General features: G+C 42.3%; 1 protein-coding gene across 1 annotated transcript in view; it reads right to left on the bottom strand.

Annotated features, from left to right (window-relative positions):
* The window catches only part of LOC126416890 (uncharacterized), a 391,039-nt gene that overhangs the window by 45,688 nt on the left and 322,931 nt on the right, over nt 1–22,420 (bottom strand). Inside the window, exon 2 of the mRNA XM_050084774.1 lies at nt 17,613–17,718. Coding sequence (XP_049940731.1) covers nt 17,613–17,718 — 106 coding nt within the window. The remainder of the gene's footprint in view (nt 1–17,612; nt 17,719–22,420) is intronic.

Below are 22,420 nucleotides of genomic sequence, written 5' to 3'. Positions count from 1 at the left end.
ATAATACCTCTCAGGTTCCTCTTCGTTTGAACTAAAGTGATTTCCGAGTGTCCTTACTGAAAGAACATTAAAGCCCAGTGTTTTACTGATTGATGCCTCTTGAACATAGTAAAAAGAAAGTTAAAGGTAATGTGGCAAGAGAGTGAGTTAAAGTTAATGATGCTTGATGAAAATAATTTTCCTAGTAAAACTGCTTATTAATGGGTTGTTGCCAACTTCAAATTAAAAGCTCTTAAGACTGTGGCCTATAAAGTTTTGCTTAGTAAATGATCACATTGCTGCCTGTTGTAAATCGCAGAAGGTGAGTCAGTAGCTTGCAAATTTGTCAACATTGTGTCTCACTGTAGTAAAAGTCGTGAATTGCATTTTTGGAAGGTTATATACTCGTTTGCTAAGTGTCTGTCTCTCTTGTGTCTTGGAAGTGCATATTAATAGTGTAACAGGATCCACAGTTTGTCTATCGTGTTAATGCTCGGTAACAAGTAACGGAAAGACCACTAATTATGAAAACCATAATTTCTTTATTCAAATGATAGTGAGGAGCAACCTGTTAGTGGATTCCAATTAACTTTCATTTAAATAGTAAAACATTTAACTGATAGAGACTTAACCTATGTCCAATTTATGATCCTGCAGTGAATGTTAATAGTAATGTTATAAAGACCGTTCAGTTTGAACAAGCCCTGAAAGTAATAGTGTGTTTCGGTATCTGTTATATTTTTGCAAATAGTTTGTGCTGCTCCAGTTGTTAGCTTCGGTCTTAAAACATATGTATGTGTCAAAGTTCATTGCACTCGCGTGTGGCCAAGTCTAAGTTGTGTTTGTCCGTTATAGTTACTTATACCTACTTGCTTAAACGAGAACGTTAATCTTTCTCTTGCCTAATTAGGCTGGCGACCGTTTTCCTTATTCTTTAAACAGTATAGCTAGGCAAAAATATTGTTTGTTACTGTTCGAATATTTACGTAATTCTGACTTTCATTTCCAATAAGCCATTTCCGTTAGGTACAACACAGTCAACCTAGCAAAATTGCTCTCAGAGGGTAACACTGTTCTGTTGCGTTATACCATAATTGCTTTAACAAGATAGTTTTATTTCACGACCTGCCTCCAGCTTCGAGGTTATGGTGTAGCAGTAGCAGACGGAAGTGTTATAATCAGTCCCCTAGAACTTAGAACTACTTAAACCTAACCAACCTAAGGACATCACACACATCCATGCTCGAGGCAGGATTCGAACCTGCGACCGTAGCGGTCGCGCGGTTCCAGACTGTACCGCCTAGAACCGCTCGGCCACTCCTGCCGGCTACAATCCTATTGCCCCCAGGATAGAACCTGTAACAGTGACAAACAATAGACGTCGCACTAAGGATGGTGATGGTGAGGACATGGCTGTGCCTTCTGCCCCAACCTCCTCCGCATCGATTGCTGCCTGTGTGTGGAGAGGGAGCGGCGTCCCCCCTTTCGTCTTTGTGTCCTCCGTTACAGTCTGAGCCGATGAAATGTCCTCCTGTTCCTTCGTCTTCAGCCGCCGACTGTTTCCTGAATTTTTCGACTACGGTAACTCCCGAGGAGAATAAAATTAGCGACCATGTATGACCTGTTGCATTGGCAGTTCCACAGAATACTTCCGCCTTAGTGACTGGAACAGCATTACATACCCTAACTCAGAGGGGCAGGAAACTGTGCCGTATGACACCTCCCACCCCTCCGTCTGCAGAGGCCGCCATGCCACGTAGACGACAGAAACAGCGTGTACAACCTGACCATACGGTGGCACGTAAGAAAGCTAAGAAAAAAGGTTATGATGATTGAGGTTCTGGTCCTCCGATGTCTGATTCGTCTGTGGATTCTGCCGTGGACCTTGACTCTCAACTGTCTACCTAACTCTGCTCTTACACTTCCTATACAACCCTGTATAGCTGTGATCAATGGCCCAAGTCTAAACACTCCTTTTCTTAAATGTTAATCATGTAGAATCAGAATTGCGATTGGCTTCGCTGCTTCAGTTCATTTATGATTCATCTGCGGACGTAGTCTTCTTAAGGAGGTGCTATTTACGCATTTCTCTTTACCTGGTTTTCGTCCGATCCTTAATGTAGCACCCAAACATTCTACGGGGACCGTCTTATTATTTCGCGAAGGCATTCCTATCGCTGAGGTGGAAATGTTTGATTCTGGCAGGGGCATAGGTTGTCAACTTATTTAATATTACCTTGGTTCTTTTATATGCTCCTTCTCGCACTGGGCGCGCAGTGGATCGTTCGCGTTTTTATAAAGAGGGTATTGTTTATTTGTTGCGTAAGAGTCCTCAGGGTGTTCTGTTGGGTGGTGATCTTAACTGTTTGCGTCCTGCAGTTCAATCTCCAAATTTTAATTTCGGTCGTGAATTACATGAATTGGTTGAACTGGTCCACTCCTTACGCCTGAAGGACGTCTGGATGTGTAAATATCCGGCTTTAGTCAAATTTAATCACTTTACTGCGACTTCTAGTAGCCGGTTACATAGGTTTTACTTATCAGACTGCCTGTGCGATTGCATTCTTAATGTTGAAGCCATCCCAGCTTCCTTTACGGATAACTGTGCTATGACTACAACCCTCAATGTAGAACGGCAACCAGTTAAATTGTTTCGCACTCCGTGGATGTTAAACGTCGCTCATCTAGCTGACCCCTCTCAATGACATAGTGCGAGCCATCCTTGACTGGTGAAAACAGCTGCAAAACCGAGGCTCAGGCAAACTTTGATAATTTTTTGTGCTGCCAAAGCGCGAGACTTTCGGACAACTTACGAATATTACTATTCCATCCTGGGTGAACAATATGATGCTGCGGATCACGCCCCTCTGCGAATAGCGGATGTTAGGCGTGTAAGGGCAAACTTGTTGACCTTGAAAAGAATACGAGTGAAAGGGTTGAAAATGTGATCCAAACCACGATCATTGGTGACGGAAGAACTGACTTCCTTATATCATTTGCTTTGGCATCAGACCCGTCGCCGACGCACTTGGTTTCATTCTGTCACGACAAATAATGGACGTATCATATCGGAGCAAGCTGATATAGTGCGTGTCTTACACCGATACTATGTAGACATTTACGACATCGATAAGTCCAATGAAACCTTTTTCGACCCGCTTGTCAGTATCTTGGCTACGACAATTACACCTGAACATAATGCTATGCTATTAGCTGCATTTCAGGCTGAGGAAGTTTACAAACTTATTGTAGGATCGCCTTCTCAAAAGTCTCCGAGTCTGGATGGACTACCCAAGGAATTTTACGTGCGCTTTTGGCCGCTGTTGGGTGCTACCTTTAAGTCTCTTTTGAACGAAGTGTTACAGGATAGAGTGGTGCCGACCTCGTTCAAAGTGGGAAAAATTGTTTAATCCCGAAACGCCCTGGGCCAGCTTCTCCTGATAGCTTTCACCCAATTGCTTTACTAAACTTTGATTGTAAGACTGTGGCGAGGGCAGTTAATAGTAGGATGTCGGCCCTGATGGAGTTGATTGTTGCCAGACATCAAAGCTGCGTACCTGGTCGTACCATTCTTACTCTAGTAATCGAGTATCGTGACGTGGTTTCGGTTGATGCTGTCATGTCCGTCCCTTGCGCCCTAGACTTTGAAAAGGCATTTGTTAACAACTACTTTTTGCTTCGGATTCTGGAGGCATTTGGTTTTACTGTTGACGCACGGCGAGTGCTCTCAAATCTTTGTACGGGTATTTCAGCTTCGGTGGTTGTTAATGGCCAACTGACTCCCCCAATAATTGTCCGTCGGGGTGTGCCTCAAGGAAGCCCGCTGTCAATGACTTTGTTTGTGTTGTCTCTGGAGCCCGTACTTCAGATGCTGGCATCCCAGCTTAAAGGTTGGACTATAGCTGTTCGCGCATACGCGGATGACGTGACGGTACTACTACTTCGCAATTCTGCGGAGATACCTCGACTGAAGGCTGTAATTGATGATTGTGTGGGAGTTCCGGTGCTCTACTTAATGAAGGTAAATGCAGGCTTCTTACTTTGCCAATAGGCACCTTGGGTGTACTGCAGTATTAGTACAAATGAGATGAATGTCACGCCATCTGTGGTAACACGGAAGGGGTATTAAGGAGAGAAATTCTTTTGAGGGAAGAGGTTTATCATATTCACATATATAGCATCCTGTCGCTCACCCTCCAACTAACTCTCTTTTTCAACTTACTGTAAGTTGATCTAATTCTTCATAAAGTAGGTTCGAGCACAAAACTTAAACCGTCAACGTACCGGCCGTAGGAGCTAATGTTACTTTTTAAGTCTGAAACGCTTTTAAAGAAATCTTCTTCGAAGGAATTTATGGAAATGTCAGTTAAAATTCCGACTAGGGGACTACCCATGCAATTGTCAGAAAGCTGGATATATAATTTATTGTTAAACATCAAGTAATTGTATTCAAGCACTATTAGAAACAACAATGTTAGTTCAGCAATTTCGGGATCGGGTAGCTTTTTGTGACCAAGCAAATTATTTTCAACAATTTACAATAATCTTCGAGCTATTGCTAGCCCCACACACACTTGTTTTGTTCTTCGAAACGCTACGAAACCAACTCCGGTCATTACAATCCTCGAAGTTCAAGGCGGCCCTCCACTATGAATGTTAATTCTGAGTGTTCCAGCAGACTTTCGAAAGCGTAGTGCCACAGAAGAGAGAAGATAAAGCTTTTAAGGCACTGATATGAGGTCAAATAGCAAAACTGGCCGTGCACTCTCCTGAAATGGCAGGTATCCAAGTTGCGGTTCGCTCTGTCGGGTACCCATGGAACTCCCTGTTAACTACTAATACTGGTGAAGCAATTTCGAGTCATCAGGCTTCTGAATGGTTTGATGCGGCCCGCCACGAATTCCTCTCCCGTCCCAACCTCTTCATCTCAGAGTAACGCTTGCAACCTACGTCCTGAATTATTTGCTGGATGTATTTTTCAGTCTCTGTCTTCCTCCTCAGTTTTTGCACTCTGCAGCTCCCTCTAGTATCATGAAAGTCATTTCCTGATGTCTCAAAAGATAATGTATCATCCTGTCCCTTCTCGTTGTCAGTGTTTTCCACATATTTCTTTCCTCTCCTATTCTGCGCAGAGCATCTTCATTCCTTACCACAACAGTCAGCTTTGTTTTCAACATTAGTCGGTAGCACAACATCTCAAATGCTTTTACTCTCTTCCGTTGCGGTTTTCCCACACTCATGTTTCACTACCATACGAATATGTGCTCTAAACGTACATTCTCAGAAATTCCTTCCCAAAATTAAGGCCTATCTTTGATAGTAGCAGCCAGGAATGCCCATTTCATCTACTTCGTGACCATCAATCCTGATGTTCAGTTTCTCGCTATTCTCATTTCCGCTATTTCTCAGTACTTTCTACGATTTACACTCAGTCCACATTCTGCACTCATTAGACTGTTCATTCCATTCAACAGAACATGCAGTTCTTCTTCAATTTCACTCGGGACAGCAATGCCATCAGCGAATCGTATCACTGATATATTTTCACCTTGAATTTCAAACCCAATCCTGAGCATTTCTTTCATTTCCATCATGGCTTTACGAAAGCTCTATAATGTTTTCCAAATGTAAGTCCTGCTCCCCCTTCCTGTCTTCTTTCCCCTCTCTCAATTCCCTTCTCTCCACTTTTCTCCCCGCACTCTCTTCCCCTTTCCACCTCCTCTCCCCTCCTTCAAAAAAGTTTACTGTTTAAAACATGGACAAAAGTTGCATACCACAGTAGTCTGATGTGTGGTTCTGATGGAGATAGGACGGGCGTTCAATGAGTAATGCAACACATTTTTTCTGAAAGTAAGTTGATTTTATTCAGGATCCCGATACACCACATTATGCCCCATTCTTTTGGCTACAAAACAATAATTTTCAGCATAATCTCCATTCAATGCGACGGCCATACGTCAGCTAACTGGTAGAGCCTGTGCGCCCGCATGGTATCACTCTACTGGTCGAAGTCGGGTCCAACGACTTGCTGCGTCAATAACTTTCCCATCATCCACATACTGCTTCCGACGGAGTGCATTCGTCATTGGACCAAACGGACGGAATTCGGAAGCTGCGAGATCCAGGCTGTAGGGTGGATGAGGAAGAACCGTCCATTGGAGTTTCTGTGAGCTACTCTCGGGTGCGCAGACTTGTGTGAGGCCTTACGTAGACATGGAGAGGAGAAGTTCGTTCGCATTTTCGTGGCGACGGACAAGTCCTTTCTTTGCCTTCGTGAGGGTAGTACTTCGTAAAAGTTAGAGCTGCGTGCGGCCGGCCGCCCCACCCGGGAGGTCGGACAAGTTTGCACCCGGTAGGTCGGACAAGTTTGCGTGATCTTGTTTCTATGATGACGGGCGCCACATCCAACGACTCGCCGTGCTTTTGTTTACTGCCAACACTCCGCAGACATTTTGGAAAGGGCTATGAATAACTGCGATGCCCTAGTTTCCCACCAAAAGAAACTCAATGACATCTCTCTACTTGGGACTCACCTCCGTTACAGACGCCATTTTGAAGGCTACATACAGCGCCACCACCTAAAGGAACTTTACGAAACTACGAGGGCAGTTCAATAAGTAATGCAACACATTTTTTTTCTCGGCCAATTTTGGTTGAAAAAACCGGAAATTTCTTGTGGAATATTTTCAAACATTCCCGCTTCGTCTCGTATAGTTTCATTGACTTCCGACAGGTGGCAGCGCTGTACGGAGCTGTTAAAATGGCGTCTGTAACGGATGTGCGTTGCAAACAAGGGGCAGTGATCGAGTTTCTTTTGGCGGAAAACCAGGGCATCTCAGATATTCATAGGCGCTTGCAGAATGTCTACGGTGATCTGGCAGTGGACGGTGAGTCGTTGGGCAAAGCGTGTGTCATCATCGCCGCAAGGTCAAGCAAGACTGTCTGATCTCCCGCGTGCGGGCCGGCCGTGCACAGCTGTGACTCCTGCAATGGCGGAGCGTGCGAACACACTCGTTCGAGATGATCGACGGATCACCATCAAACAACTCAATGCTCAACTTGACATCTCTGTTGGTAGTGCTGTCACAATTGTTCACCAGTTGGGATATTCAAAGGTTTGTTCCCGCTGGGTCCCTCGTTGTCTAACCGAACACCATAAAGAGCAAAGGAGAACCATCTGTGCAGAATTGCTTGCTCGTCATGTGGCTGAGGGTGACAATTTCTTGTCAAAGATTGTTACAGGCGATGAAACATGGGTTCATCACTTCGAACCTGAAACAAAACGGCAATCAATGGAGTGGCGCCACACCCACTCCCCTACCAAGAAAAAGTTTAAAGCCATACCCTCAGCCGGTAAAGTCATGGTTACAGTCTTCTGGGACGCTGAAGGGGTTATTCTGCTCGATGTCCTTCCCCATGGTCAAACGATCAACTCTGAAGTGTATTGTGCTACTCTTCAGAAATTGAAGAAACGACTTCAGCGTGTTCGGGCACAAAAATCTGAACGAACTTCTCCTTCTTCATGACAACGCAAGACCTCACACAAGTCTTCGCACCCGAGAGGAGCTCACAAAACTTCAGTGGACTGTTCTTCCTCATGCACTCTACAGCCCCGATCTCGCACCGTCGGATTTCCATATGTTTGGCCCAATGAAGGACGCAATCTGTGGGAGGCACTACGCGGATGATGAAGAAGTTATTGATGCAGTACGACTTTGGCTCCGACATCGACCAGTGGAATGGTACCGTGCAGGCATACAGGCCCTCATTTCAAGGTGGCTTAAGGTCGTAGCATTGAATGGAGATTACTTTGAAAAATAGTGTTGTGTAGCTAAAAGATTGGGGAATAACCTGGTGTATTTCAATGCTGAATAAAACAACCCCTGTTTCAGAAAAAAAATGTGTTGCATTACTTATTGAACTGCCCTCGTAGAAGGAAATTCGACATTTCTTCAACCGAAATTTCCGAGAAAAAAAGTGTTGCATTACTACTGAACGCCCATTGTAAATTGAATATGTACGTACACTACTTTTTACTTTCTGTGAAATTATAGGGTGTCTATATTTAGTTTTACTTTGTTTTTAGTTCTAAAAATGATCGAGGGAAAATGAAACTAGTTGTGTGTAAACAAAAATGTCCCAACTTGGACTGAATAATAAACTATGAATAAAAATTTATGAATGCATGTTTTCGCAACGATGTGTACTGACAAATTTCTCATGATCTTCCAGCGGCCTCAAGTAGTTTAAAATCCACGAGCTTTCGTCCGAGTACTGCTCGGCTATTGTCAACTGGTGATTGTCTTTTGGTTGCGGCTACCATCCTTATACAGCAGCGCTGCCTTCTGTGACGTCACTATTGCTCGCTCCAGCGCCATATAGGGTGGTGGCCTAGGAGTGCCTGCCGAAAGCTCGTGGATTTTAAACTACTTGTCGTGGCTGTAAGAAGAGAGATTTTTGTTACGATATGTTAAAATTGTTTTAAAAGCTATTTCAGTACTTTCTTTTTTTTCAAATTTTAAAGTACTCTCAACTGAAATTGCTCTCTGATGCCGAGTACCCTTGGGGAAAGGATGGAACCGACAGATAAGTTGGAAGAGGGGTGGGATTGAGGAAGTGGCCAACAATGGGCGACCAAAGGCCTTCTTAGTCGAGGTTGGTGGAGTGGTATCAGTGTCCAGCAGCCGGCTGAGCGGCCCGTTAGGGGAGGGGAGTCGCTACTTCTTCCTCAGGCCGCGGTTGGCAGGGCAGACGGAATGACAAGGTCGTTACGGCGGGCGGCCGCTACCGGCAGCCACAGCACAGCCTCTCTTGGCGGCTCATGCCCTTCTGTCAGGGTCGCGGCCCACTGGATAATTAGCGGCCGTGGCGGTGTGGCCGACTGCGTCAGCCATCCCGGAGAAATGTCTGGGAAGGTCGGTTTCTCTTTGGGTGTAAAGTGAGTTTTGGTGCCGCTCCTCCTAATGCACACGCAGTTGGGTGCATTAAAAATGTCTCCATTTACTTCAATACTAGAGATAAAAATACGAGTAATACATGGTGTACCATTTATGTGATGATCACGTGCACTGGGCAGCGAATGACCGATAGCGAGCGCTCCGTTGCCCGGCGAATCAAATGCTGTGTCGCTCGTCTAGTACCGCAGTACAAAATTTAAAATACTTGCTGATAAAACCATGCGACGCGTGGAGATGCCGGAACTGCCTGTCGTTGCTCTCCACACATTCCTGACATGTACTCAAGAAAATATTCATCACAAGATGTAATTTGCTTTGTGGAATTGAATTAATTGACTCGCGTATGTTACCCTAGACTTCCTGCAACGTGTGGGGATTTGTTATGTTGACTCTATCATTTAGCGCTCCCCATAAACATAAATCGCGCGAGGTTAAATTGGGACCTCGAGTGGGCCAGTTGTTGTTGCTAATGACTCTACCATTGAACAAATCGTGAACTGCATACAAAGAAACATTGGGTGTACGAGTCCTTGCCGAATCATGTTGGAAAATGGAGAAGCTTCTTTCTCTTTCACTCATTTCATTAGAAAACGTTTGCAAAATGTTTTGCACATATCTTTCACTGTTGACTCCATCGTAAAGAAATAATAAAAAAACAAAAAGACTGGCACTATTAATGTGTCACCAGTAACTGCTCCCTACACTCTTATTTTCTGATGGTGTTGCGGTTCCGCATAAAGCAGAGTATATCTATCGGTGCTCCAATGTAGTCAATTCTGGGAATTAACACACCTCTATAGCAGAATCGAGGCTCGTCTGAAAACAGAATGAGGTAAGGATCCGACACAGCGCGCTGCACTTGTTCCAAAACCCATTCGCAAAATCTAGCCCTGTGCGTGGGATTACCAGGTTTAAGTTCCTGCACTTTTGTTACTGTATAGGGCTTAACCCAAGTAACTTAGCAGCTTGAGGGTATTTTTGTTCTATCGTTGCGTGATTTTTTTTTTTCACCAGACGCGTTTCGCGTTATTGAGGTAAAGCATCATCAGTGGTCTGTAATTAAGTTATTTACATTTTGATTTGTTTTTAGATCGAAAAACAGTTAGTTAAGAATAAGTTGATTTGTACTTACGGTGATGTTTCGGCTGATTTCTCGCTTACACCGGGAAATGCCGTCTGCTGGCGCATCTTTGTTTTTCCACCCTCAAGAATTATAAAGCAACTACGGACACTATGGTCACACAAATGAAGAACTTAGCAGCTGTTTGCACAGAGGGGCGAGAAATTTGCGTTTGCTGTGAAAAAGCTAAGAGATTTTTTTAGGGGAATTTTCCAGCTACTGTGTAGTGTGATCTACATGAGGTTTTACGAGAATTGTACATCATAGTTTACGTTTATTGCCGTGAACACTACACGTTTGACGAAATTTCTTCACTAATTTGTGAACTGCATCACGACAAGGAGTTAGAACACCTAGAAATTTCAGTTCAAACAATCTCTGGGTAATACGAACGGACTCCGTACGCAGATACGAATCGTATCTAGGACTGTTGATGTTTTCAAAAATATCGGGATTTCGATATATCGACATTTAACGAAGTATCATTATAAGCCGTCGATACTTCGAAATAAGTATAGATATATTTTTATGTTTGTATATTTAAGTATTGATTTATTATTAGATATTCTGTATAACAACAAGTTAGCTGCATGCTTATCCCCCTTGGAGCAAGAACTGATAGGAAGATGATGTACATTCAGGCTTGGCGATAACTACTTAGCCAACAATAGTTACTGCGTGTAAGTGGCGCAATAAAGGGTGTCCGATGGATCTGTCGATCCGTTTCGTCAGATATCGGATTTGTCAGGAACGCTTCATGCCGACTTCCCTGTTTTTTCATTTCTGCAAACTACAGCGACCTACCAGCTTTAGTGTCAAAATTGCGTGGTGAAATTAAACGTTGCAGGTTCTATTGGTAGCGCCGAGCGCCGATAACGTCAGCAAAGACCCTCATACATCTCCGCCCACCACAGAAACCAACCATGTCATTTAGATTATGGTCTTCTTTTTCAGCAACTGTTTTTGATAAAAGTCGATGTGAAAATAGCACACTAGTTGTGTTAAAAATTATTTTTAATGCAAATGGTGTGCTGTTTCACCACATGGGAAATCCTGTTATTCCATTCACACCTCCACCACAACCACCAGCACAACAATACTTCTTCATTGTTCCACCTATTCTTGCTTCACACAGTCAAAGGTAAAGACTGGACGTCATGGGAGCTCAAAAAGTAGTAAGACTCCTTCAGTGAAAGAAAAATTGCGTTCTATTACAATTTCAAAAGAAGAATTTCATATATTTACCGAAAAAAATGTAATATAAAATAAAAATATTGGAGCTCAATAGTGCCATCTCGGTTTTGATATATCGATGTATTGTGGTAGGGAATACTGGACATACAGAGTGGTTCATTGATAGTGACCTGGCCAAATATTACACGAAATAAGCATCAAACGAAAAATCTACAAAGACGAAACTTGTCTAGCTTGAAGGGGGAAACAGATGGCGCTATGGTTGGCCCGCTAGATGGCGCTGCCATTGGTCAAACGGATATCAACTGCGTTTTTTAAAATAGGAGCCCCCGTTTTTTATTACATATTCGTGTAGTACGTAAATAAATATGAATGTTTTAGTTGGACCACTTTTTTCGCTTTGTGATAGATAGCGCTGTAATAGTCACAAACGTATAAATACGTGGTATCACACAACATTCCGCCAGTGCGGACGGTATTTGCTTCGTGATACATTACCCGTGTTACCAACTTCGGAAAAGGTCGATATCGTGTTGATGTATGGCTGTTGTGATAAAACGGCCAACGGGCGTGTGCTTTGTATGCTGCTCGGTATCCTGAATGACATCATCCAAGTGTCCGGACCGTTCGCCGGATAGTTACGTTATTTAAGGAAACAGGAAGTGTTCAGCCACATCTGAAACGTCAACCACGACCTGCAACAAATGATGATCCCCAAGTAGGTGTTTTAGCTGCTGTCGCAGCTAATCCGCACATCAGTATCAGACAAACTGCGTGAGAATTGGGAATCTGAAAAACGTCGGTATTGAGAATGTTACATCAACATCGATTGCATCCGTACCATATTTCTATGCACCAGTAATTGCATGGCGACGACTTTGAACCTCGTGTACGGTTCTGCCACTGGGTGCAAGAGAAATTACGGGACGATGACAGATTTTTTGCACGCATTCTATTTACTGATGAAGCGTCATTCACCAACAGCGGTAACGTAAACTGGCATAATATACACTATTGGGCAACGGAAAATCCAAGATGTCTGCGACAAGTGGAACATCAGCGACCTTGGCGGGTTAATGTATGGTGCGGCATTATGGTAGGAAGGATAATACGCCTCCATTTTATCGATGGCAATCTAAATGGTGCAATGTATGCTGATTTCCTGCGTAATGTTCTACCGATGTTACTACAAGATGTTTCACTGCATGATAGAATGGTGATGTACTTCCAACATGATGGATGTCCGGCACATAGCTCTCGTGCCGTTGAAGCGGTATTGAATAGCATATTTCATGACGGGTGGATTGGTCATCGAAGCCCGGATTTCTTTCTGTGGGGAAAGTTGAAGGATATTTGCCATCGTAATCCACCGACAACGCCTGACAACGTGCGTCAGCGCATTGTCAATGCATGTGCGAACATTACGGAAGGCGAACTACTCACTGTTGAGAGGAATGTCGTTACACGTATTGCCAAATGCATTGAGGTTGACGGACATCATTTTGAGCATTTATTGCATTAATGTGATATTTACAGGTAATCACTCTGTAACACCATGCGTTCTCAGAAATGATAAGTTCACAAAGGTACATGTATCACATTGTAACAACCGAAATAAAATGTTCAAACGTACCTACGTTCTGTATTTTAATTTTAAAAACTACCTGTTACCAACTGTTGCCTAAAATTATGAGCCATATACTTGTGAGTATTTCAGCACCATCTATCACAAAGGGAAAAAAGTGGTCCAACTAAAACATCCATATTTGCTTACGTACTACACGAATATGTAATAAAAAATGGGCGTTCCTATTTAGAAAAACGCAGTAGATATCCGTTTGACCTATGGCAGTGCCATCTAGTGGGCCAACCATAGCGCCATCTGGTTTCCCTCTTCAAGCTAGACAAGTTTCGTCTTTGTAGTTTTTTTTCGTTTGATGCTTATTTCGTGAGATATTTGGCCCGGTCACGATCAATGGACCACCCTGTATATATCGATATATTCTGGAAGATACATCGATAACTAGGTATTTCGTTATTTTTACGTCAGCCCAAATCGTAAATACCCACTCTTTGTGGAATGAAATAATTCAGTCCTACCACTGTTAACAGTTCGCAGATTTCGCTTTTACACTCGTGGTGCTCGTTTCACAGTTCGAATGACAATGACCGACAGAACGCGTACCGTGGCTTTAACTGGGAGACCCGGGAAGCATTCGACTGGCTTGCGCTGATCCGTTGGCTGGCAAACACAATCGCACACGTGCGGTCATCAGATAAAAGTAGCACCATGTGTATTTTTGGGGATTGTAGATTGAGGTCAGTTTAGAATAAATTATTGTTATAATGATAATGTAATCAATTTCCCTAACACAACGAACGTTGCAAGGTTGGTAATAAAAACATTTGATTGACCGTGAGATATCACAGATAGCACGAAACGTAGAAGTTTTACGCGCTATTCTCGCTTCCAAGCAAACCTCTACTACAAATTGATCTCCACTTTAATTACCGTACATGTTCAACTACAACTGTATTTCCTAATTCTTTATCTGCACTTACTGAACATGAATCTCATCTAGTAAGAGGTGCATTGTATTCAAGTTGTAGAAAATTTCATTTTTATTTAGGCCAGATGCCCTTCCCGTTAGCCGGCCGGAGTGGCCGAGCGGTTCTAGGCGTTACAGTCTGGAACCGCGCGACCACTACGGTCGCAGGTTCGAATCCTGCCTCGGGCATGGTTGTGTGTGATGTCCTTAGGTTAGTTAGGTTTAAGTAGTTCAAAGTTCTAGGGGCCTGATGACCTCAGAAATTAAGTCCCATAGTGCTCAGAGCCATTTTTTTAACCCTTCTTGTTGGCGCATTCGTCACGTACGTAAGGGAGGGAAGTCGTGAGCGCCAACTGTCTGTGAGTTGTGTAAACTTTTTTCTGTGTCTCAACGTATCTTCACTGTTTGTAAATCACATTTTGTGAAGCGAAAATTGGGTACCAGCCCAGCAACCCCCTAAACAAACGTGGGAAACAGCTTAAAGCCAACATCGAGCAGCCACGGTTGTTAATGTGACAAAGTCGACAACTTTTTTAATAACATTCTAAAAAGCGCCTAACTACACATTTACAATAATTGTTATGGTATTTTCATAAATAACATCTCTCACATGGTATTTAAAGTTTTTAGTTACTGTACCTAATTATGTAGACTTGGCCACCTTTCATTGTGCTTATCTGTGTAAATAAAAACGTAAATATTCGTGTGTTCAAAAAAAAATATCCGGGAGATCTCAAACCGATTCCTCTCAAAATTTGACGCAACGTTGCATTAGAATACATACTTAACTTTAGATACGGACTGGAGCGACATAAGCCATATAAATTGGCTATACATGTAATATACGTAAAAAATAAAATTATTATGTATGTAGTGTGCCTTCATATGCCCTATGGAACTTCAGTAGGTATACAAAGACATGCGTGTATTCTAATCCAAAGTTGCATCAAAATTTTAAAGGAGGCGGTGAAGAACTTCCAGAGATTAAAGATTTTGTGGAAGCAAATTGTTAGATCTACAAAAGTAAAAATGTAAACGTTTGTGTGTTTAAAATCTTAAACCTTCCTAAGTTCTTCAACGGTTGCTTTGAATTTTTAAACAGCGTTGCTTTAGAATTCTTGCGTGTTTTTATGTACCCACTTTTCAATATATATATATATATATATATATATATATATATATATATATATATATATATATATATATATATATATATATATATATATAAATGGGTAAATATGTAAGCGGGTAACTTTATTGCCAAAAGTTTCCGGAAGTTCTTGAGCGACGCATTCGTACTTTGTTTCCCATGTATAGCGCTTCTACATATTCCTAGCGCAGTGGTTATCACACTGGACTCGCATTCGGGAGGACGACGGTTCAATCCCGCGTCCGGCCATCCTGATTTAGGTTTTCCGTGATTTCCCTAAATCGCTCCAGGCAAATGCCGGGATGGTTCCTTTGAAAGGGCACGGCCAACTTCCTTCCCCTTTCTTCCCGAGACCGATGACCTAGATGTCTGGTCTTCTCCCCCAAAACAACCCAACCCAACATATTCCTTCCAGCCTTTAACCTTTCTCTTCTTTGCTTGGTATTAGTTTCTTCATCTGGGCTCTTGATATTCATGCAGCTACTTCTCTTTTCTCAACGGATTCTGTAATATTCCTATAGACGACAGCAATCTTCCCTTACTTATAAGTGCTTCTATATCGTTGCATTTCTCGTCTTGCCACATCTGCTATGCTATTTTGTACTTCCCGTCTAGCTCTTTTTTTAGACCCTATGTTCCATTTTGCCTGCTTTATTTGCTGCATTTTTATATTTTCTCCTTTCGTTAAAAAAGGTGCTTTCCGCCACCTAGAGACAAGAGTCTCAGAAACAGCCAACTGAATCACGCAGATACACCCCCTAGCTTACGAGGAGACGTTCTCAGAGTTAGTTTCCTCCACGAAATCTGACGTAAGTCAGAACAAGGAGATCAGTGTTTCCTTAATTACTTAGTAGCTGAGCTCAGGTGGGTCGGAACCTCTGGACTCATGTGACAGTTGAGGCTTTACCGAGAAGTCAAACTCTCGTCATCTAATTCGGAGCGGATGTCGTCGTATGCTTCAGACTTAGACGTCTGCAGCTTATCAAACTCCTGAGACATGTATGTTACCACTTTTTCTCTTCGTCTTTTGAGTCTCATACCGTATACGCACCCCTGCGATTAACGCGTTTTGTACATTGCGATTTCAAGATTTTCTTTTTTGAGTCCTCAGTCTTCTAACGGTTTCGATGCGACCGGCCACGAATTCTTCCCTAGTGCCAACCTCTTTATCTCAAAATAACATTTGCAACCTAAGTCCTCAGTCATTTGTTGGATATATTCCAGTCTCTGTCTACCACTGCAGTTTTTAACCTCTACAGCTCCCTCTAGTATCGTAGCAGTTATTTCCTGACGTCTTAACACGAGTCCAATCATTCTGCCGCTTCTTGTTGATAGTGTATTCCATAAATTCCTTTTTTCGTCGAGTATGATGTGAATCTCCTCGTTCCTTATCATATCAGTCCACCACATATTCAACATCATTCTATAGCACCACATCCCAAACACTGGGATTGTCTGCTTTTGCAGTGTTCCCACAGTATATAATTCACTATCATACAATTCTGTACGTTATCAAATATTTCTTCCTTAGATTAAAGACAATGTTTAATACTAGCAGACTTCAATTGGGCGGTAATGCCCTCTTTGTTCTTGGTCTCCGTTTCCTACTTGTCCCTCTTCGTTCTTGCACATACAGTATACCATTCGTCTTTCCCTATACCTTACTCTTATCTTTCTCAGGATTTCGTTCAGCATGCACTGATTTTCCTTCTCTTGCTTCATAGCGCCAAAGCTGCCTATCTGGTGTCCTTACCTTTCCGAAAGACAAAGTGAGCTTCATGTAACAGATCATCAGTTTTCATATAAACATTTAGCAGTCCTCGTACTAGGAGGTGAAGAAAAATAGCCTCCAACCTTGTCCTCTTTCAGAAGCAAAGCTTCCTGGTATCCCCTACTACAAGGGACCGAGCGAGGTGTCGCAGTGGTAAATCACAGGTCTCTTATTTGGGGTAACGCCGGTTCAAATCCACTCCTAGCCATCCAGACTGAAGTTTAGCGTGTTTGCCACAACTGTTAGGATCCGCAGCTCGTGGTCTAGCGGCTAGCGTTGATGCCTGTGGATCACGGGGTCCCTGGTTCGATTTCCGACCGGGTCAGGGATTTTCTCCCCCCCCCCTCCGCCCCACTGGAGACTGGGTGTTTGTGTTGTCCTCATCATTCGGGAAAATGGCGAGACTGGACAGTGCAAAGGCTGAGATACTGTACGGGCGCTGATAGCCGCCCCGCAAACCAAATGTCATCACAAATGTTGGGACGGTTCTTTTGAAAGTACACGGCCTGCTTCCTTTCAAATCTTTTCACCACTGGCGACCTCGGCCTCTTCGCTGCCGTTACAGCTACGACAAAGTACCAGAAATCAGCATCGTCACAAGATCTCTCAGGGAGTTATCGAACCAGTCGTCCAGATCGGGCAGGTCATTTCGTACATCCAGCAATTACCATCTAGCGACGTTAGCAGGCTTGTAAGAGGATAAATCTGGACCAATTTTCAGTTTTTTAAAATTTTGAAAACGCACTTTAAAAGACGATATCAAATTGCAAAGTTGAGAGCACTTCTGATCTGTGTAAAGTACAAATAAAACACTCCGTAAAGAAAGTGCAAGCAGTGTGCTGAGACATGTATCGTTGCAAGTGTAAGAGAACAACCAATGTGGGTTGCCTACCGTGAGGGGCGGCGCTGCAGTCCTTGAGCAGTAGCAGCAGCAGTGTCACGGCAGTTCCACTGCCTTGCATGGCGTAGGTCGTGCTGTCACGCCGGCGCGATCGCATCTGTAACAGCCCACAACAACAAGTGTTAATTACTTGATGCAATCCAGAAGGAAACTGATATATATGAAAACAGATATCAGTTGCTAACAATTATAATTCCCATCAGGTTGAGTTGTTGTATCAAAAATTACCAGAAACAAATGATGCTGTTATAAATTCCAAGAAGAGATTTACAAAAATGACGTACATGGGACCTATTTCAGATAAAATAAATAAATCATTTAAGAATACAAGCGTGACAATAGCATTTAAAAGCAATAACCCATTACAGATGAAACTGAAACACACAATTGGGGAATCAAACATATACCAAAAGTCAGGCGTTTACAAAATTCTATGTAATGACTGTGAGAAACAGTACATTGGCCAAACTGGCCGCAACTTTCTAACACGTTTTAAAGAACATACTACTGGTACTGCACGTACCAAATCAATATTTGGTCAACATCTTGATGGATACAATCATTCTGAGGGTTGCATCTCTAACAATTTGAAAATATTACACACTGCGCCAAAAGGACTACTGCTACATACTTTAGAAGAAATTGAAATCTTTTCACTTCATAAAAGTAATCCATTATCTGTTTTAAACGAACGACTTCAAATCAAAGAAAGACATTTCTTTGAGCTTTTCGATGATCTGCTTTAGAATGTTCACTCTTCTGTCCTTCGTTTTTAAAATTATTAAGACTTTTAGGAAATATTTTATCTTTACTTTGTAATTTTATGTCACCAAACATTATTTTATGACTGACTATCTGTTTTAGGATGTTTGCTTACACGCTTTTAGACTGCATATTGCTAATTCACATCCTTTTATTTTTGACACTACGGCTCATAGTATTATAATTTTAAATTCCTTCCATTTTTCATTATTTTTATCTGTTTATAAGACTGTCATGCAATTTGAGTAATAGCAATACCTTTTTAAAAATTATCTCATCTAATTTAAAAAATAAAAGTTTGCAATCTACATAAGAACTTCATAGACAATATTTCATAAATCTGCACAACTACTTCGTATCGTATCTGTGCAGCATGTACTATACTTGTCAGCTAAAGATTATTGCAGCCTACTCATTGAAAATCGTTCCAATAAAGACATGTTGCTGCTCAATAGTACATTGTCTGACGTGACAGCCTTTGCCATTCCACTTTCGCAACAACTCCGTTAGAAAGAAGCCTGCTGCCACATCTTTGCACTGGCGTTTATCATCAACATGGCAACCACAAGTTTGCCTATCGACTTTACAACAACTTCAGTGGAAAGAAGCCTGCTGCCTCATCTTTGGAACGGCGTCCAACTTCACCATGGCAACCAGTGGTTCCAAATGGTTCACTTACAGGCCTTGAGAGGGCAACCCATGTACTGTCAAAACGAAGTTCATTTTCCTACATGTTTAAGTATTTTTAGCGCTTCTTAATTGGCAATAGCTGTTAAATAAGCTAAGTTTAGTGTGTGTTTATTTTTATTTCTTGACAACGTTCTTTTAACTAAGAAACTTTACATTGCTATTCGACTTATAACTCATTGGTTAATAATGACATCATAGCGTCAGAAGTGAGCGGAGCCTCCATTATACAGGGTGTTACAAAAAGGTACGGCCAAACTTTCAGGAAATATTCCTCACACACAAAGAAAGAAAATATGTTATGTGGACATGTGTCCGGAAACGCTTACTTTCCATGCTAGAGCTTATTTTATTACTTCACTTCAAATCACATTAATCATGGAATGGATACACACAGCAACAGAACGTACCAGCGTGACTTCAAACACTTTGTTACAGGAAATGTTCAAAATGACCTACGTTAGCGAGGATACATGCATCCACCCTCCGTCGCATGGAATCCCTGATGCGCTGATGCAGCCTTGGAGAATGGCGTATTGTATGACAGCCGTCCACAATAGGAGCACGAAGAGTCTCTACATTTGGTACCGGGGTTGCGTAGACAAGAGCTTTCAAATGCCCCCATAAATGAAAGTCAAGAGGGTTGAGGTCAGGAGAGTGTGGAGGCCATGGAATTGGTCCGCCTCTACCAATCCATCGGTCACCGAATCTGTTGTTGAGAAGCGTACGAACACTTCGACTGAAATGTGCAGGAGCTCCATCGTGCATGAATCACATGTTGTGTCGTACTTGTAAAGGCACATGTTCTAGCAGCACAGGTAGAGTATCCTGTATGAAATCATGATAACGTGCTCCATTGAGCGTAGGTGGAAGAACATACTGACGAAACTAAAATGAGCTCTAACATGGAAATTAAGCGTTTCAGGACACATGCCCACATAACATCTTTTCTTTATTTGCGTGTGAGGAATTTTTCCTGAAAGTTTGGCCGTACCTTTTTGTAACACCCTGTATGTAGTAAGACGTACACTGGTTTCTCCAGTAGTGATTCTCCAGCAGAAGTAGGTTCTTACTCATGGGTAATTCATCGATTTATAGCTTTATAACTTTATGTATTTTCTTTATTGTATATAGCCCTAATGAATAAATTGTGATCAAGACTGTTTTTAATAGTAAGAAAAAAGTGTTAACCTTTGCCTTAGCTCCCAGACTTCCTTCTTACATGAATTTCTTTTGATTATTATTTTTGCAGATCCATAGGTCATCTTTGTCTTTGTCTTCTGGTTTTACGTTTCCTTTTCTTAAACGTATAAAACTTGCTTTGGTACGTCAGGACAAATCTTGAACAATCACAAGAGAATCAAACCACGTGAACTGAAAAAAAGGTAAACGGTTAATCACAGAAGAAAGAAAGATCAGCGGGATGAGCGCTTCATGAATTTAAACTTTCAAAGGGAGGCCACGACGTTCAGATCACGGATTCACTTCAAACTTTGTACAATTTTAGTAATCTATTAGGACAAAATGTGCAAATATTAAGGCGAACTACGTAGACGATTTCGAGAAAATCACATGAGACTTTTTGACGTACTGGTGGGTTGTAACCCTGAGCACGAGATGGTGCCGGTCTTATGGTCAGCGTTCATGCTCCGTAATCAGTGGATCGCTCGATCAAGTCCCGCTCATGTTTTTATATTCTTATTTTTTTCAGCATTAGTCATATATCATACATATTACATCGCAAGGTAACATAATGAAAAGACACGTCCTTGCACGAATTATTACTGAATTCCCAACGTTATTTGGTTGTTTACTAAATTTTTTTATCACAACGAATATTATCGACTGCCGGCCGCTGTGACCGAGCGGCTCTTGGCGCTTCAGTCCGGAACCGCGCTGCTGCTACGGTCACAGGTTCGAATCCTGCCTCGGGCATGGATGTGTGTGCTGTTCTTAGGCTAGTTAGGTTTAATTAGTTCTAAGTCTAGGGGCCTGATGACCTCGTATGTTAAGTCCCATAGTGCTTAGAGCTATCTGAACCATTTTTTTTTAATTATGCGACTTTTATTTCTATAGACGACTTACAGACTTTATCTAGCGTCTTCAGACGTCGTCATATAGGCACTCCCAGAGTCTCATGAAGATGCTATTAAAATACATTCAGTCGAACAACGCCAATTCTCGGCATCAATAATAACGAAAACGTCACGTTACACATGGTTTGCATCCAGACTGTCGAAAGAAACAGAAATTTTTCAAGATGTCAACGAGCTTTGTTGTTCTTTAGATAGCTGAAGATTCATTTTACTTGCAGGAAAACTACATTCATTCTATGTCACAGATGCATTTTTAATTTGTCTTTTGCGTGTATGCACGAAAAATACTACCTTGAATCTTGTAATGTCAAAAGGACATCCGACGACTAATTGAACATTACCCCCGTATTCTGGCATACTGTTACTTGTTTTACTACTAAATAAAGTTATTAACAGCTTTATTTATCGATGTTTGATATGGGCTTTCCACGCCAGTCCCTCAACGTTTAAGCGTTTGTCTGTATCGCAGCGTTCAGGTGCGAAACAGTTCTCTGTATCTTACACGATTGTAGGTACAAGGGATTTCGGAAATCACGACAGGCATACTTTCTCAGAGTAAGTTTATTCATTTGTCGGTTTACCTGCCGAAAGTTATAAATAAAATATTTATTGCAGTAATAAAAATTCGTAAGCAATAAAATAAGATTCGAAATTCAATAAAATTTCAGGCATGTACACTTGTCCTTGTCTTTTTATATTACCTTCCAAATATGAATGAAATAGTAGGAGCCCCCTGCGGGTCTAGGGGTAAGAATAGGCCCGAGGTCTTCCTGCCTGTCATAAGAGGCACCTAAAAGGAGTCTCACACGTTTCGGCCTGTATGTGTTGGTCCCCTGTAGGGTTTGACCTACATTTTTCAAAATTTTTCCTAAGAGCGAGCCAATTGGGGAAGGGCGCCTTACATGGTGCATCGTGTCCATTGTGCACTGAGATCCTTAGCCCACTTTCTCGTCGTTGCATTGCAGTCCCGCTCATCCTCCATCTCTTGAGCGAGGACACCTTCCTGGGTGCGTTTCCCTCCACCCACTATCCAGTGTCGTTTTCTGCTCCGACGATGACCAAGAAATTCTTGGTACCTCATATCCAGCACGGTAACCAGTCCGTTGTGGTGGGGCCGCCATGTACCATTTTGGTTGTGGCCCCCTGACAACACAGGGATCGCTCTGCTGCTGCCTGCGCTGTTGACTCCCCACATATGCCAAGAAGTAGATGCCTGTCTTCCTGGGGCATAGGCACTCCCAACAATGGCCATCC

The sequence above is a fragment of the Schistocerca serialis genome, chromosome 8 (assembly GCF_023864345.2).
Source record: "Schistocerca serialis cubense isolate TAMUIC-IGC-003099 chromosome 8, iqSchSeri2.2, whole genome shotgun sequence".
NCBI lineage: Eukaryota > Metazoa > Arthropoda > Insecta > Orthoptera > Acrididae > Schistocerca > Schistocerca serialis.
The sequence above is the reverse complement of the archived record's forward strand: the minus strand, read 5'-3'. Positions and strand labels throughout refer to the sequence as shown.